General features: G+C 45.6%; 1 protein-coding gene across 9 annotated transcripts in view; it reads right to left on the bottom strand.

The window, feature by feature from the left end:
* Nucleotides 1-16,626, bottom strand: part of LOC119172975 (cell adhesion molecule Dscam1-like) — a 2,235,730-nt gene that overhangs the window by 1,368,225 nt on the left and 850,879 nt on the right. For all 9 annotated transcript variants that reach the window (XM_075891768.1, XM_075891770.1, XM_075891774.1 and 6 more), the window contains one exon: nt 11,935-12,089. In XM_075891768.1, the coding sequence (XP_075747883.1) occupies nt 11,935-12,089 (155 nt within the window). The remainder of the gene's footprint in view (nt 1-11,934; nt 12,090-16,626) is intronic.

The raw sequence follows: 16,626 nt of genomic DNA, 5'->3' as shown, positions 1-16,626 counted from the left end.
ATCATCTAAACTATATAAATTTCGGCCTAGTTATTCCACTAAGCTTGCACTTTTAACCCTCGTCTATAAAACGAAAAAGGCTACTGATGAAGGTTTCAAGATTGTTGGTATATTTACAGGTAAAAAAAAAGCATTTGACGCAATTACTAACAACACTCTTAGACATAAACCTGAATTGCATGGCATAGGGGGGTGGGGGGAGTGATTTCAAACGAAGAGAAAAGTGTGCCTCGTAACTGTCTTTCAGGGGGTGGACATCTCAGCAGTAACTCAGAAGCGGTATGGGTGAAATAGGAATTAAAAGGATAGGCGTAAAAGGCAAAGAAATACAGAGAGAGGAACGAAAGAGCGAGGCGCAGGAACAGCGAACGACGGAAGTAGGGAGAAGATAGGATAGATGAAGATGGTCGCAGGAGAAAGAGGACGGGGCACCACTGGAGGGAGCGCTTGTCGGAGTCAGGAGATGGTGTAGGGCGAGTCCAGTCGGCCAGAGCTACGCTGTCGTCGAAGATCGGCGTCAGAAGATGGCGTAGGGCCAGCGCAGTCGGCTAGAGCTACGCTGACGTCAGAGAACGTGAGCGCACAGCCGGTCTGCATGAAATCCAGCTAGCGAGATTGGTCCACAACTTGAATTCATTTCAAGCTATTTATCTAACCTTACTCAAGATCTTCAAATTGACGGTAAAGTTTCAGCTGCTAAAAATATGAATCAAGGTGTTTCTCGGGAATCGATCCATCAGCCGCAGCTTTTCTTGTATTTATTAGTTATCCAGCTAAGACTTTGAGTACTGCTGACTGTATCTTTCATACAGATGACACGACCATTTTGACTCGCACAATTAACATCAATGGCCTACAGCGAAAAGCTAATTTTGATCCACATAATATAGGTTCATGGTATGAGAAGAGCATGTTAAAATAATCCATCCAAAACCGTTTTAGGTTCTTCCATTTCTTACCGACAGTACTTCCAAAATCTATATTTTTCCGTTTAGGCAATAACCTGATACCCATGTCTGATCGCAGAACGTTTCTCGGGGTGATAGTGGGCAGGCATATGTAGTTTAATCTTCATGCGCAATCACTTATTCGCCAGGTAATTTACGGGATTCGCGCTATTATCAAAACTCGCACAAATTTTCAGCCTGACATGATACATTCTCTTTATCACGCTCATATTCACAGCTATCTATCTGATTGCATATGAGCCTGAGGCAAGACATACTTCACCCACCTCAACCAAACAACTCCATGATTGATATGTGGGTTTGAACGTCTTACAATCACCATATGATTATGAGAGACACTGGAGTGGAGAGCTCCGTAAATTTCAACCACCTGGGGTTCTTTAACGTGCACCCAAATCTGAGCACACGGGCCTACAACATTTCCGCCTCCATCAGAAATGCAGCCGCCGTAGCCGGGATTCAATCTCGTGACCTGCGGGCCAGCAGCGGAGTACCTTAGCCACTAGACCACCGCAGCAGGGCGTCAATCAACTTCAACGAATGCAAAATCAAGCAATTCATCTTATGACATTCAGCCATTTCTTAACCAATGCAACGTTGCTTATCAAAAATAAATAATCCCCGTCTTCATCGACTATTGAAGATGAAATTATCTATTGTTATGTATAACTTTTGTCGTGGTATCGTACAGCGTCACCCGCTCTTAGTACGAACTGGCCGCTCCGCGGGGTGCCAGCGCTAGCGGTGCGGCCGCGCATCGAAGCTCACCGACGCAGGCGACTAGAGCGTGAAGGCGGGGCTTCATTTTGACTGAAAGCGCGGGAGCGCGCAGTGCCTTGTTTTGCGCCATGAAGCAACCTGTTAAACCATGAACGTTGCAGGAAAGCGGGCTTAGCTCAGCAACACGTGTTGTGTAGTTACGGTAATTTTAAAAAGTGGGTGATCCCTCTTATTTCAGTATCACTTTTCCAGTTTAAGGTATGCATTGTGGCAAACTGTACAGTATTGCTTTTGCTTGTTTTTTCGCGTTTTAGTCCGTGAAAAAAGTTTGCCACTGAGCGGTGCTCTCACAAGTTTCTACTACCAAGTAATATTTACCGTGACCTGAAATGTGTGCGCACGGGCAATGTCTCATTATATGTCTATAGAACATAGAAACACCATCTGAATATCCATTCCCTGACCTTGGTCTTGAAGTCATTTTTGCTTTTTTCAACGATATGAAAATCACGTAACATTGGGGCGTCTACCGTAGCATTCAGGCACAATCGCCTACTTTTCGCAGACCTGGATTCGGCCTCTTCTTTCTGCTAGCTGTCTTATTACGCAAATAGCTTGGTATTCTCCGACAATCTAGCTTTTTAAAAGGAAACAGGGGCCGCACTCACTTTTACTTGAACACGTAATGCATAGATATATGCCTGCGTGTGTAATGATACTGTGGTAACTACGTAAATGCCAGACCGATGGATGAATGCTTGTCTTTTTTTTATTTTTGAGGTTCACATCTTCTGGTGGCTTCTCTTTTTTACCCCATAGCCAAACGCAAGGAACACAACAAGTAATAGGTTCTTAATGTGTGATAAAATCCGCAGTACTACGTCAGCGCCTTGCCGTTCTTCACCTCCTCCTTCGTACTTTAGTACTCTATTCTCCTGATTTATTTCATTCTTTTGTACACTAATTTGACAAGCCTTACATGGCACAGACAGTGCATGTATATGTGGGGTATTTATTTCGAGGAGTGTCGTACGTGACTTCGCCATAGGTTTATTAGCAGATTTTTGTACCGTACTCTACAATATACTTTGGGACCCTTCTGAAGAAGCCTGCCGTCTCACCTACGTGCACGTTACCAAAACCTAAGTCCCTCAAAGGAACACGAACAGGAAAATCGACGGGACGAAGCTTACATCTGCGGTGTCCAGTTTATTTTTTTTTCATCTTGATTGTCCGTACGCGTTTAAAAAAACTCGGCCAAACGATTCCGCTGGGCCATCACTCTGGTCTTCCAAGATCATCCTGATCGGGTTGCTTGCGGTTCGATTGGGCATCCCACATTCTTATATCCTGGCGATAAGTATACACGGATGACACTAATCTCAAGTAATTTGTGCCGTCTGCCTGATGAAAAAACTGTATAAGCTCAAGTCACAAGACGTCGTTTTACCTAGAGTACATTGATTGGCTGGCCGAGCATCACGCCTTTACCGCTCGAAGACTGGGACTCCTTGTCAGAATTGATTTATTTGCGGGGTTTAACGCCCCAAAACCACCAAGTGATTATGAGAGATGCTGTAGTGGAGGACTCAGGAAATTTCGACCACTTGGGGTTCTTTACCGTGCTCCCAAATCTGAGTACACGGGCCTACAACATTTCCGCCTCCATCGGAAATACAGCCGCCACAGCCGTAATTTGATTCCGCGACCTGCGGCTCAGCAGCTGAGCACCTCAGCCGCTAGACCACCGTGGCGGGGCACCCCCTTGTCAGAATTGAGAGTCGTTTCACGGCAGACGCCTACTGTGGGCTCTTAAACGACGTACTGCTCCTATATCTCGTTGGGGGACCATTGCCACAAAATGATTTCATCCTCCAGCATGGTAACTCTTCTGTACATAGTTAAAAAAATCGGCTCAGTGTTTAAAGAGTCACCATGTGACAGTTCTTTAGTGGCCTGCACAGTCGCCTGACTTAAACATCAGTGAAAATGTGTGCGGAAACATTGAGCTTGCACTGACCCACTGCCAACTCAGTGCAGTCTCAGTGGATACACCTTGGGCCATTGTCCAGGAGCAGTGGGAGCAAATGAAGGCCAACACCAACATTTCTCGGTCCCTATACAGCAGCAACCCCGAAAGAATGAATGCGGTTATTGGAGCTGGAGGGGACCCTACCCCCCTACTGATAGTTGCCAACTTTGTAAAACGCAGAACATAAGCGATGAGCTTGGTAGCCTAGATTTTCTTTACGTTGTGTGAACTATACAGCATTCCAATGCTTTAGAAAAAGCTCGCAAAAACAATTTTTTTTAGATTTATGAACTCCAATACTTGCAGAGTGTGCAGAGCCTCCAGGGTGTCCCGCTGCTGAGGCTTACTGGTCGACAACTCAGCTAAATTTAGTCGGGAGACACAAGTTTGATCGCGGCAACATGGGCCGTCTTTAAATGCCAGATAACTGAATGCAGAAACCATTGCGCATGTAATTTCGGGCTACGGTATATATTTCCAGGTAATAGAAACTTCACAGAGCACCGCTCAGGGGCAAAATTCTTTCGCACACTAAAACGCCTCAAACAAAGCAGGACCAATATTTGGGGATTTCCAGCAATGTATAGACTAAACCTGCATTCTGGTACAGAAGCAAGAGGGATCAACCACGTCTCAAGTATGTTGACTACACAACACGCTGCGCTGAAGTAAGCCCACTTTCCAGCAACGTGCGCGGTTTCTCAGGTGCTTTAGGTTTGCTTGCCGGCGAAACAGGCACAGTGCTCTCCCAAGCTTTTATTCGAAACGAAGACCGATTCTTGTGGCGGGGCTTTGTAGGCTCTTGTGTGCCTGTGTCCATAAGCTTCGATGCGTGGCCGCACCGCTAGCGCTGGCGCTCCGTGAAGCGAAGCAACGCGGCACAGTGATCGTGCTAAGAGAGGACGGCCCATACATACTGTCACGGGGTTCTGCCGTGGTTGAAGGCAGAAAACTGGATTGTCAGATGAAACTTCACTTGGGCAAACCTGTGCCCTGTGAGTGGAAAGTCGGGCTACAGTAGCACACTTCAACTGATAGCGGCGAACGGAGCGGACGAAGCGTATCGGCATTCATACTTTTATCACACCGCTAGTAGCGACGCAGGTTCCAGAGTAAACTGTATTGCTCACAAAGTGGGCGTAATGTTAGCAAAATGATATACTGCAGTCCCGAAGCTTCTAGAACAGTGCTTGCACTGTTTCCGCTTAAAATACGTGCAGTGTAACAGAGTGACAACAAAATTTGTAGAGAGACGTAGCATTGCCTACGTCTGACGAAGGCATCGGCCCGATGCTTCAACAGAAGATAAGAGTAAAATAATATTGTAAGAATTTGCATACATAGAATTATGATACAGGAATAACAATAGCAACAACAAAATACGTTCTTTCAGTTCGTTAACGTGCATGAAACGGCTTAAGGCGCGTGACATGGACGACTTCAGGTCTCGATTGCCAGTGAAAGGTTGTGATTCCATCGGGGACAACCTCGTTGTCTATTGAGCTGAGACGTCGTACTAGCCCGCATGGTCGGAAGTATCGTCGCAGAAGTGTTTCACTGAGTCCACGTCGGCGTATCAGCGTCCATACCCAAACACGTTCACGGGGCTGGTATGCCACGAAGCGTCACCGAAGATTGTAATGGCACCGGTTGGTCGTCAGCTGATTTGTGATGCGCAGGCAGGCTAGTTGATGAGCTTACTCAGTGCACTGAAGATGAAGGGTGACGTCGAGATTTTCCTCGTCAGCGACACTGGGAAGCATTGCGTCGAGCATCGTACCGGGTTCCCTCACTAGACCAACTTGTTTTGCGGCATCTGCGTCGTCTGCTCCACCGCCATGTCGTATGCGAAGATCACATACGGAAGGATGGCATTCCACGCTCTGGGTTCGACGTTGACGTACATGGCCAGCATGTTGGCGATTGTCTTGTTTAGCTGCTCATTGAGACCATTTGTCTGTGAGTGGTACGTGGTGGTGTGGCAGTGGTTTGTCTGGTTATGTCTCAAGATCGCTAAAGTCAAATCAGCATTAAAGGCCGTACCTCTATCGGTGATGAGTATCTCTAGAGTGCGATGACAAAGGATCATGTTCTCAATGAAAAAGTTGGCTATCTCGTCGGCACTACCTTTGGGAAGGCCCTTTGTTTAGGCTTAGCGGGTGAGATAGTCAGTAGGTACGACAATCTATTTCTTTCGGTAATACGATATCGAAAATGGCCCGTGTAGGTCCATCCGGATTTTTGGAATGGTCGGCGAGGTGTATTGATCGCCTGGGGAAAGCCTGCAGGCTTTCTCGGTGGTGCTGGCGCTGCTCGCAGTCTCTGCAGGTTTTTACATATTGTGTTACGTCGGCTGTAAGGTGGGGCCGATAGTACATCTCTTGAATCCTTGCCAGCGTACGGGAAAACTCAAAGTGTCCAGTTATTGGGTCATCATGCAGACCATTGAGAACTGCGGGATGTAACACTGAAGGTACTACTATGAGGTAGTTGGCATTAGGAGGTGAGCAGATTTTTTTTTGGGAAGATGTCGTTCTGCAAAGTAAACAATGGCACTCCTCGCTTGAATATCTTTGGAATGGTGGAAGCTTTACCATAGAGGTATTCCACAAGGCCCTTAATTTCAGGGTCGGCTCTCTCGTTCGACAAAGTTATCGACGCTTAAGGTTCTTAGGAAGTAGTCAGTGTCGTCGTCATTCTGCGGTTGTGGGTCCACGGGGGTATGGGACAGGCAGTCGGCGTCAGAGTGCTTACGTTCGGAATTCAAACGACGTTGACGTTGAATTTCTGAAGTAGAAGACACCACAGTGCAAAGCGCAATGAAAGGCCCTTAAAGTTAGCTAGCCAACAGAAGGCGTGGAAGTCGCTGGCAACTTTAGAAAACTTGCGATAGAGGTAGGGGCGAAACTTGGTTGCAGCTCAGATGATGGCAAGGTACTCTTTTTCTTTTGTGGAATAGTTTAATTCTGCCTTCGATAGCGACCAGTTTGCATAAATGATAACCCTTTCTTATCTGTTAGTATTTTGCACTAGAACAGCGCCAAGGCCTGCGCTGCTTGCGTTGATGTGTATCTGCGTAATGGCGTGTTCGTCGTAATGCGTAAGCATCGTAAGAGTCTCAAGGCATTGTTTCAGTTTCGAAAATGATTCAATTTGTGCCGTTTCCCACTTTAAATCGGCGTTGGTCTTCGTAAGCGGCGTTATTCGCTCGGCGATTTTTCAAAAGTCCTTGACAAAGCGTCTGTAATAGTCGCACAAGCCGAGAAATCGGCGCCCGGCCTTCTTGTAGGTGGGTGGTGGGAAGACAGCGATGGCAGCTGTTTTGTGCGGATCTGGGTGCACTCCAGTCTAGCTGGTCACGTGACTCAAAAAACAGAAGCTCTTTGTACGCGAAGCGGCATTTATCTGGCTTGAGGATTAGCTCAGAACTCCTGATTGCTTGGAGTACACATTCAAGGTACTGGAGGTGTTCGTCAAAGCTCGAGGAAAACACAACTACGTCGTAAAAGCAAGCGAGGCAAGTATGTCCCTTGAAGCCAGCAAAGACGGTATCCATACTCGTTGGAAAGCCGCAGCTGCCGAGACAATGTCAATGGGCATGACCTTAAACTCGAATAGGACGTCTGGTGTTGTGAGGGCAGTCTTTTCTCGGGCTCTCTCGTCGACTTCTATTTGCTAATAGCCGGTCTTGACGTTCATCGAAGAAAAGTAGCTCGCATTGTTGAGTAGATGTGAGATGTCATCTATCCGCGGGAGCGCGTACACTTCCATCGTGATTTTGTTCAGGCGGCGATAGTCGACGCAGAAGCGAAAAGTTCTTTTCTTCTTCTTCATCACTGAAAGCACCAGTGACGCCCATGAACTCTAATACGGCTGGATGATGTCGTCACGCAGCGTTTCTTCGACTTGTTCCTTAATGGCGTCAGGCCCGTGTGCTCAGATTTGGGTGGACTTTAAAGAACCCCAGGTGGTCGAAATTTCCGAAGCCCTCCACTACGGCGTCTCTCATAATCATATGGTGGATTTGGGACGTTAAACCCCACATATCAATCAAATCCTTTATGGCATCGTGTTCTCGCGTCGAAATTCTGTCCGGGATCTGATGGAGTGGCTTGGCACTTTCGTTACGATTCGATGTTTCGCGACAGGGGTCTGTCGAATTCTTGACGACGACGAAAAACAGATCTCGTACTTTAGGAGCAGGTTTCTTAGCTCTTCCTGTTTGTGCGTCGGAAGGCTTGGATTAACGTCGAAACCGGTCTGAACAGATTCAGTTGTCGTAGAGGGTTCAGTAGACTCAGCGAAAGCGAGAGTATTGCTGGCTCCAGTACTTCTTCGATGAAGATAACCGTCATGGCTTTGCTCACGTGCTTGTACTCGTTAGTGAAGTTCGCTAGCATCACTCTTGCATTCTCTCCTCGAACTTCGGCTACTCCTCTAGCGACGGAAATTTCACGGCTAATCAACAGGCAATCGTCGCCTTCAACAATGCCTTGTATGTCTCTTAATTTCTTAGTGCCGATTAAAATGCTGACCCTGTAGCGAGGAGGAACGGTGACGTAGCCTTTTAGCGCATTTAAAGCGTGCCTTCCTGACGGCGTGTGAAGCTGCAGTGCTTTTTCTGTAGATACTGTTACTGACTTAGACCTCCGTACGATAATAGCAACATGGTGACTGAAAAAGTCTATCCCAAGTGCCACATTTCTGGAGCAATGTTGTAGAATCATAAAGCTCGCAGTATACGTTCTGTTATTGAGGGTGACTCTTTCTGTGCAAACTCCTTCCGGCGTAATTAGGTGACGTCGGGCAGTACAAACTTGAGGCTTTGCTAGGTGGTCCTTACTTTCTTCAGCTTGGCGGCGAACAGCCCACATTTGACGGAATAGTCGGCTCCGGTGTCGACGAGAGTTGTGACGCTGTGGCCAGGGACAAGAGCATCAAGGTCGCTCGTTCGTCGCCTGGCGTTTCAATTGGGTCGTGGCGTCGGATAACGGCTACGATGGTTTGTACCGCATCTTTGACGCTGCTTCGTCAGGTCTTCTGACGGCCGCAAAGTATCGACGTCGGAGCTGCGTTCGGGGGCAACAGGCTCTTGAAACCTCATCGCGTCTTCATCGTTGTAGGCGGTGGAGGCTCTTCGGTAGTTCGTCACAGCCACTGCACCTCCATAGGTTGCCGCTCTAGTTTTTCTGGTAAGGACTTGGAAATCGGCCCCGAGCCGGGCTGGCGTTCCTGCGATAAGATGAGGTGCACCGGTCAGGTGACGGAGAGTGGTAAGGTCGTCGGGGTGCCCGCTGTGATCTTGCAAGGTAGTCGGTGATGTCGTGTGAGCCTTCACCTCATTGGGGGCACCGCGCGTTGACGCCGAAACCTCGTAGACCCATGTTTCTGTACTCGCAACAAAGGTTGGTGTGGCTGGCCTCCCCGCAGTGATAGCAGAGTGGGCGGTTGTTAAGGGCGCACCAATTTTTGATTTTTCTTGGCGCGTAGCGCTGCTATACAGGAGGCTGATAAGGCGTCGGTGATTGCGGTGGCGGCGGTGTCTGGCGGCGGAACTGTGGTGGAGCAGCATCCCGAAGTGGACGCGGAGGAGCTTTCTGGCGCACTGCAGTGGCATAGCTCATAGCTTCTGGCTCTGACAGCGGTGCCTCTGGAATTTGAAGCGATTGCCCAACGTTTTCTCGTGCAATGTCGGCGGTCGAATCCACTTGAGGCTGCGACGAAGGTAACAGCTTGCACAGCTTTTTTCGCGCGATCGCTTGGATCGTCTCACGCAAGTCTTCGGATTGAAGGGCTTGAAAGGCTGCGCAGTCGGAAGTCAGGTGATGATTGTACTTTCTGGTGTGCATGTCAGGGGTCTTTTTGATACCGGTCGCCTTCAACACGAATTCTAGGACGCTGTTCGGCGGGTTCTCTATCAGTCCCGCCAAAATCTCCTGTTTAACTCCTCGCATGATGAACCGGACTTTCTTGTCTTCTGGCATTTCGGGGTTGGCGTGGCGGAAGTGTTTAGTCATTTCTTATGTGAAGAGCATGGCGTTTTAGGTGGGTAGCTGGACGCGGGTTTAAAGCAGAGTTTCTGCCTTCTCTTTGTGGACGACGCTTGTGAAAGTGGCCAAGAAGCTGGTGTGTAAAATGTCCCACGCTGTCAAGGTTGACTCTTGGTTTAGGTACCACGTCCCGGTGGCGTCTTGAGAAGCAAAATACACATGCCGAAGCTTGTCATCTTCGGTCGAATCATTGAAAAAGGAGACTCCGTCGAAACTTTCGAGCCAGCTCAAGTGGCGAACCGCGGAAAGTGGGTAACTCCTTGGGTTACCAGAGCTGTATTCGTGCTGGTAGTACAGGCGCTGTCATTGTCGCCGTGGTAGACACCAATAGCTTGTTATTCTGATCCTTGTCAGGTTGAAACCCATACTCCAATGACGACCCTTGTTTCCAACAGCTAACTCGCTGTTCGTGGATTGCATCGGTGTCTTCGTGGTGTGGGCTGGGCTCACGAATTGGCCTGGGCATCCGGTAGATCAAAGGAGCACCTCCACCAGATGTCGCGGGGTCGAACGTGGCTCAAGGCAGGAGACTGGATTGTCAGATCAAATTGCTTATATGGGCGAACCTGTGCCCAGTAAACGGAAAGTTGCATTACAGTGGCGGACTTGCACTGATAGCGGCAAACGGAGCTTCGGCCGTCGGTCAACTGACGAGAGGGGAAGCGTGTCGGCATCTATACTTTTGCGATCGAATAATCCACAGTTATCGCTAGCGGCGACATAGATTCCAGAATGATCTGTATTGCTCACAAATTGGGTGTAATCCTAACAAAATTATATACTGCAGTCTCGAAGCTTCTCGAACAGTGGATGTGTGGTTTGCGCTGAATATATTAATTACAATGTTATGGGTTGATAACAAAACTTGTGGAAGGGACGTGGCAATATTTATGGCATTGTCGTGGATAACCTCGTCAATAACGTTACTAGGTTTTCTGAGGTGGATAATCGTCTTTTGCATAAGATTCCCACAAACAACAAGTTCGCCATCACATTTATGGTAATCATGCTATAGAGTTCCCTCTCTTACATGAATAAATTATCAAGCACAAAACACGCTTTCAAAGACCGACTAAACAAATATTTTAGCAACAACTGTCTTCATCCTAGCAATTGCTTTTTGTTCGGTACGTGTTATATTTCTTCTCTGTTTTGTACTGTTATTTTTTATTGTTTTAGTGTTCCTTTTCTATACGTATGTTCAACATCCAAGTATTTTTTATTTTGTATTTGTTTTCACACTGCTCAATTTATTTCTCTCCGAAGATATTGTAACCACTTATGGATGTATATCTTTTTTTTCGTTCACATATTGTATGGAATCCCTCCGACAGTTTTTGACTTAGTGGCTGCTAGATTATTGATTTGTACACACTTTTTTTAAACTAGTATAGTCGACATGGAAATAACATTGAACTTGGAATAAAGATCTATGCGAAAGCAACAAAACACGAAAAATTGAACGAATCAGCACTGCGCATAAGTGTTCAAATTCAGTAAAGAACGTTAAAAATTGTATCACCTAACGGCACGTTTGCTTTTATATTTTTGTAATATTGCTGTTGGTATTTTTTATTGCTTTCAGGATGATGTGTTCTTCAAATGAAACTCTTTAGTTGCGAGCCAGCATTCGTCTGAGTTCGTTGTTACAACTCCGTCCACTGTACCCAACAATGCTTCGGAGATGAATGTGGGCAAGGTGGTGGTGGTGGTATTCTACCCCTGATGGCATCTTACAATAACAATGTTTCCTGATGACAGCGGAAGTCTTAGTTATTAGTTAGATTTTTACATGCGCTCATACCTGAAAGATATTTTGCACATACGAAAGGAAAGATAAATATTGTTGGCTTGTTAAAATTTATAATTTCTGCACCTAGAAGTAACAAGGGGTGCATTTAATTACATTTCGAAGAGAGAATAATTTGTGTGCATGGTAAAGTGATTGATGTACTTAAAATGAATGAATGTAGCAAGTAATAATTTGGTAAGCTGTCTTATGCGATACGAAGCAGTGTCATGCACTGTTTCCGTCTCCTTTCTTTTACCCTTTAGTAAGAAACCCGACAACCATTTTTCTTGAAATTCACTTCTCTTTAGTTATGTGTTGTTTTATAGCGTCCAGCTCCTTGGCTGACGCTCTCCTTCACCCTGGGTCGCTCACCTTGCACGATGAGCTTTATGTTGAGGTTATCAGTGCCGTACGAGTTCGAGGCGTGGCAGGTGAACAGTGCAGCATCTTGACGCTCCACCTTTTTGATCAGAAACAGCGAGGCAGCCTCTTTTGTGGAAGGCCGAGCTTCCTCTCGGAAAACGTAGCTGCGTTGTAACGAGAGGCACGAATTAAAACTTTGTACGCAATATCGAGGGAGTATTAGAAAGCCCTTCATGAGTGTGCATGATGTCCATTTAGGTAAGTACCGACTTCATACGACACTGAAAATACAGAAATTAAGATGATTTGAACATTCATTCAAGTGTATCTTTAAACATAGGTAGGCGAACTCATGAGATGACCCACTTGGACTCACAAACTGAGATCGAGCCGTGAGTGAGTCTGAGTTAGTCCCGATGAATATAATTTCAGTGAACTTGAGTCCAAGCGAGACGATTTTCTTGAGAGCCCCAGCGAGTTCAGCTCACGAAAAAGTTAATGAGTTTTTGTCCGAGTGAGTCTAAAGCACAGCTTATATTTGTTGAGTGAACCTGAGTGAATTCACAGGCCTATGCTTTTAGGCCTGATCACAATAAATTTGTAATAAGGGGTAGAGAAACAAAATAGAGTGGTTTGACAATGCAAAAAAAACATTTTGCTCTTCTATTCATTGTTTTTGTTAGTACGAGTAAAAAGAGAACTTTCAATGTAACACTCCCCAATAAAAAAACACGATGCTGTTACCTTCTGGAAATTTAAAATAAGAAGCGCTCATTATATACACTTGCACATTCCTAGTTAAACACTGTTTGATGCGTAGACATTGCAACACCCGTTAAAGGACAAAACTGTTCCTTGGTCTGTTTATCTCCCACTTATTATGGTAATCGGTATAAGCAAACACGAATTCGGGAGACGCCCAGAGATTTTGTCAATTGTTAACATGACAACTTCCTGGACTTTCCCTTACTCTGCTCTAGAACTTTCTGCCGATTCTTCTGCCGATGTATTTATGCACGAAATGTTCACGTTGAATCATTGTAGATTAAAAGAATAGGCAAGATACCATTAGGGTTAGATTGAGTGTTTGATTTCTTTCCATTTAATCATTTTTCGTTGAAGCTCTTCTGCTTTCTATTGTCATTTCTCTGTATTCGCTTCCTCAAGTTCTCTTTAAAGTTTCTTTCCAATTTTTCCCTTCTCCTGCTTTTTCTTTTTGTCCGTTTCTTTTTTGGTGCCTCGTTTTTGCAATTTTTCTATCTCCTTGTCTATTTCTCTCTCTGTATCTCTCTTCTTTTTCTCACTCTTGTTCTTCTCATCTCTGTACCAAATCTCTCCCCAATCCCATCGTAAAAATTTGTGAAGCGGTATTGTTCATGGACCGATGCTGGCGAAGTGAGTGGCATGATGATGATTGTTGTTGCCTACATCGTGATCAGAAAAAAAGTGGCATACCTGCTACGCTGTAAAATGAAAGAAAAAAACGATTGCAACCATTAAACCCTACCTCAGAGACCACCACATATTCGTTATTACAAATAAGGCACCTTCTGGTAAACCGGCTGCCCCGGATAATTTGGACCAATATTAAAAAAAAGATACATGTGCTCTAGGAAACTTTCACCTGTTTTATAGGCACCCGGAAATGCAGTTTACGAGATCTGATGGTAGCACCAAAACACACAGTCTAGCGGGTTGGCGCAGCAAAACCGAGTCTTCCAATGCGTAGCCTAGCGAGTAGACGCAGCAAAACCAAACTTGCACGAGCATATCATGTTAATTTTTATTTGTGAGCAAGCGGTCACGACTAATTATGAAAGCGCCCACGAAGCGTTCTTTGCAAACGTGCCAAAAAGGGCACTGACATTTTAGCGTGTCACTGTGTTCAGCGAGTGTTCGATTTTCTTAGTATCCCTGGTGGTTGGTACCAACAATGCTTAGGCGGCCCAAAAAGCTTCGTTGCGCCCTGTGGTTCACTGTCGGGTGCCTATATCAGTGGTAGTCGGGTGTCTTCACAAGCTGTATTTTTCAATGACCTAACCTAAATTATTCATTATATTTTATTTGCAAAATGCCTACTCTAGCTTGAATTTTCAAAGTAAGTATTCTATGTTGTACGTCACCTCAAATGACCCTGCGGAGGTGAAATGGTAGAGCCTGTCTGCTTTGCAAAGTCAGCGCACGCTTCAGAACATCGGATGGTCCCCATTCCTGGAGCCCTCCACCACGGCGTCTCTCATAATCATATGGTGATTTTGTTACGTAAAGCCCCAGATACAAATAAAGTAATTGAGTTATCCTGTAACTAGTATTTTACTGTTTGGGTTACATGTCTGGTTGTTTTTTATGAGAAAAACAAACAAAAGCGCGTGATTAATGTCAAATACACAATAGACACGCGCCTCTACTTCAGCGCTTCCCACTGTTCTTTGATGGTACATGGCTGCGTTCGATGGTTTTAGAGGTCCTGACTCTATTTCACTACCGCGCATAAACACACATTGCTGCCTCATACAGCGTGAAGTCCTCTTTACTGCGGTGACACACAAACGCAGTATCGTCTTTTGAACGCTTGGAAGCTCTCAAGTAGCGATGCAGGAGCGCACCTCTAGTTCGTAATTGGCACGTTCCACGTGCTTTTTCTTTTTTTGAAAAGAAAAACTAAATAAGCCGTATATTTAGAAGAAATTGCCACGCCGCAGTGGTCTAGTGGCTAAAGTAATTAGCTGCTGACCCGCAGGTTGTAGGTTCGAATACCGGCTGCGGCGGCTGCATTTCTGATGGGGATGGAAATGTTGTAGGCATGTGTGCTCAGATTCGAGTTCACGTTAAAGAACTCCAGTTGGTAGAAATTTCCGGAGCCCTCCACTACGGCGTCTCTCCTAATCGTATGGTGGTTTCGGGACGTTAAACCCCAAATATCAATCAATCAATCAGGACATAATAAATCAATAATACCAGTGTTATTTGATGTGAGGTAAAACATAAACTAATAGTTTACCGAGTCGAGCAAAAATAAAAAATGACCTTATATCTGCATTTTAATCTGCAAATGTCGATGAAAGACGATAGTCTTGTATGTGGGGAAAGGGAACAAAACATTTATTTGATGTTCTGCACAAAAAAAAAAATGGTGAATGGTTTTCTGGAGGCGCTGCGGTAGTGTTCCTCGAGCGTGCAGCGGTGGTGAACGAGCGCATCAAGTCTCGTCACACGTTAGACAAGAGCGCTATCTGGCAGTCTTCTCGAAAAACTAAGTGCGTGACTTTGAGACGGGCGTGCGCGCCATCTGGGAGGTGATGAAGAGTAGAACGTAACGCGATCGGTAGGTGCCAACACCGTTTCGTCTTAGCAAAGCGGTCGAAACACTCGCCATTTCGTGCAAGCATTGCATGGTCAGGGCGGCGTGATAAACGCTACGGTCATTAGAAGTACTTGTGTATGCATTTTTTAGGAAAAAGCACACATACAGAATATAAAGGTTTGTTTCGGTGCCTCAGATATGCACAATAATTGATTTTTAGTGGACAATCGCACAAGTATGAACGCTGAATCTTTAGCCATATTATATTGGTGGACGCTACGGATGGGGTTGGCCGTTTGGGATATCGGCTCGTGCAGCTTACACTACCCGGAACAATTAGGAGTGGACAAACAGACGAATGTACATACAGGCAGACAGACAAAAGTTTTGGCGTCGAAGGTCCCCGTGAAAGGGTATTGTCGGTGAAAGGTGCATTGTTAAACAGCTCGCGCTTTAAGCTTTCACCATTCATAAGAGTATAGCGCACCACGATCAGGCGACAAATGAGAGACGCACGCAAAAGCGGTGCTAACTTGCGTCTAATCTTTTATTTGCGATTGCGATCACTTATGCTTTTTATACAGTGACAGTAGACCGATAAAACCTGGAACATATCATGTTAAAATACAGCACGCCTCATGCACGCGTCATCATAAATTGCAACTATCTGCACTCGCCAACGTCAAAGTGAAGATTCTAGATACTTATTTTCTTTAGCCACAAAGCTATGGAAGCCACACTCACACAATTTTCTTTCATTTTGTCGATTTCGAAGGCTTGTACACGTCGAAGACGAGTATGTGATGACAATGTTAGCTTGCCAGGCACGTAGTTTAGAGAGGAATGAAAATTTGACGGGCTCAAAACCACACCATTCAAAAAACCAAACTAACCTTGTCATCACATACTTGTCCACACTACGCACCTCAACAATATGCTTTCAAAATATTTTAACAATATACAGCATAGTGCACGTCTATCCTCAATTTTCACGGAGTCGCCACGAGTGGTCTACCACTGCGAAATGAACATAAAAGACATCCTAGTTAGAGCTAAGGTGACAGAGTCTTAAAGCAGTGAATGGGGTTGTAAGCCATGAGGGAAACAATGCTGCCAAGTCTCCAAACACATGACTGCAACCTCTGCTGCCGAGGCTTCGTCCTCAGACTTCATTTTCAAAACAAAGGACAGGCTGAATTCTGAAAGCCAGAACGTAATATTGCCACATTGAATATGCAGCACCAAGAGAACAACGAAGAACACGCGCAGCGGGAGAAGAAGACGAGGTTATCTTCCGATCAGTTTGCCGGACTATCAGCACCTAACATACCCCTGGAAACCTCAGTGGAGTCAATCTAAAAAGTTAGAAGTTATTTTAACCAAATTTCGATGTCGTG

This window comes from Rhipicephalus microplus, chromosome 4 (genome assembly GCF_043290135.1).
Source record: "Rhipicephalus microplus isolate Deutch F79 chromosome 4, USDA_Rmic, whole genome shotgun sequence".
Taxonomy (NCBI): Eukaryota; Metazoa; Arthropoda; class Arachnida; order Ixodida; family Ixodidae; genus Rhipicephalus; species Rhipicephalus microplus.
Note: the sequence above shows the minus strand (reverse complement) of the source record. Positions and strands in the feature narration are given on the sequence as shown.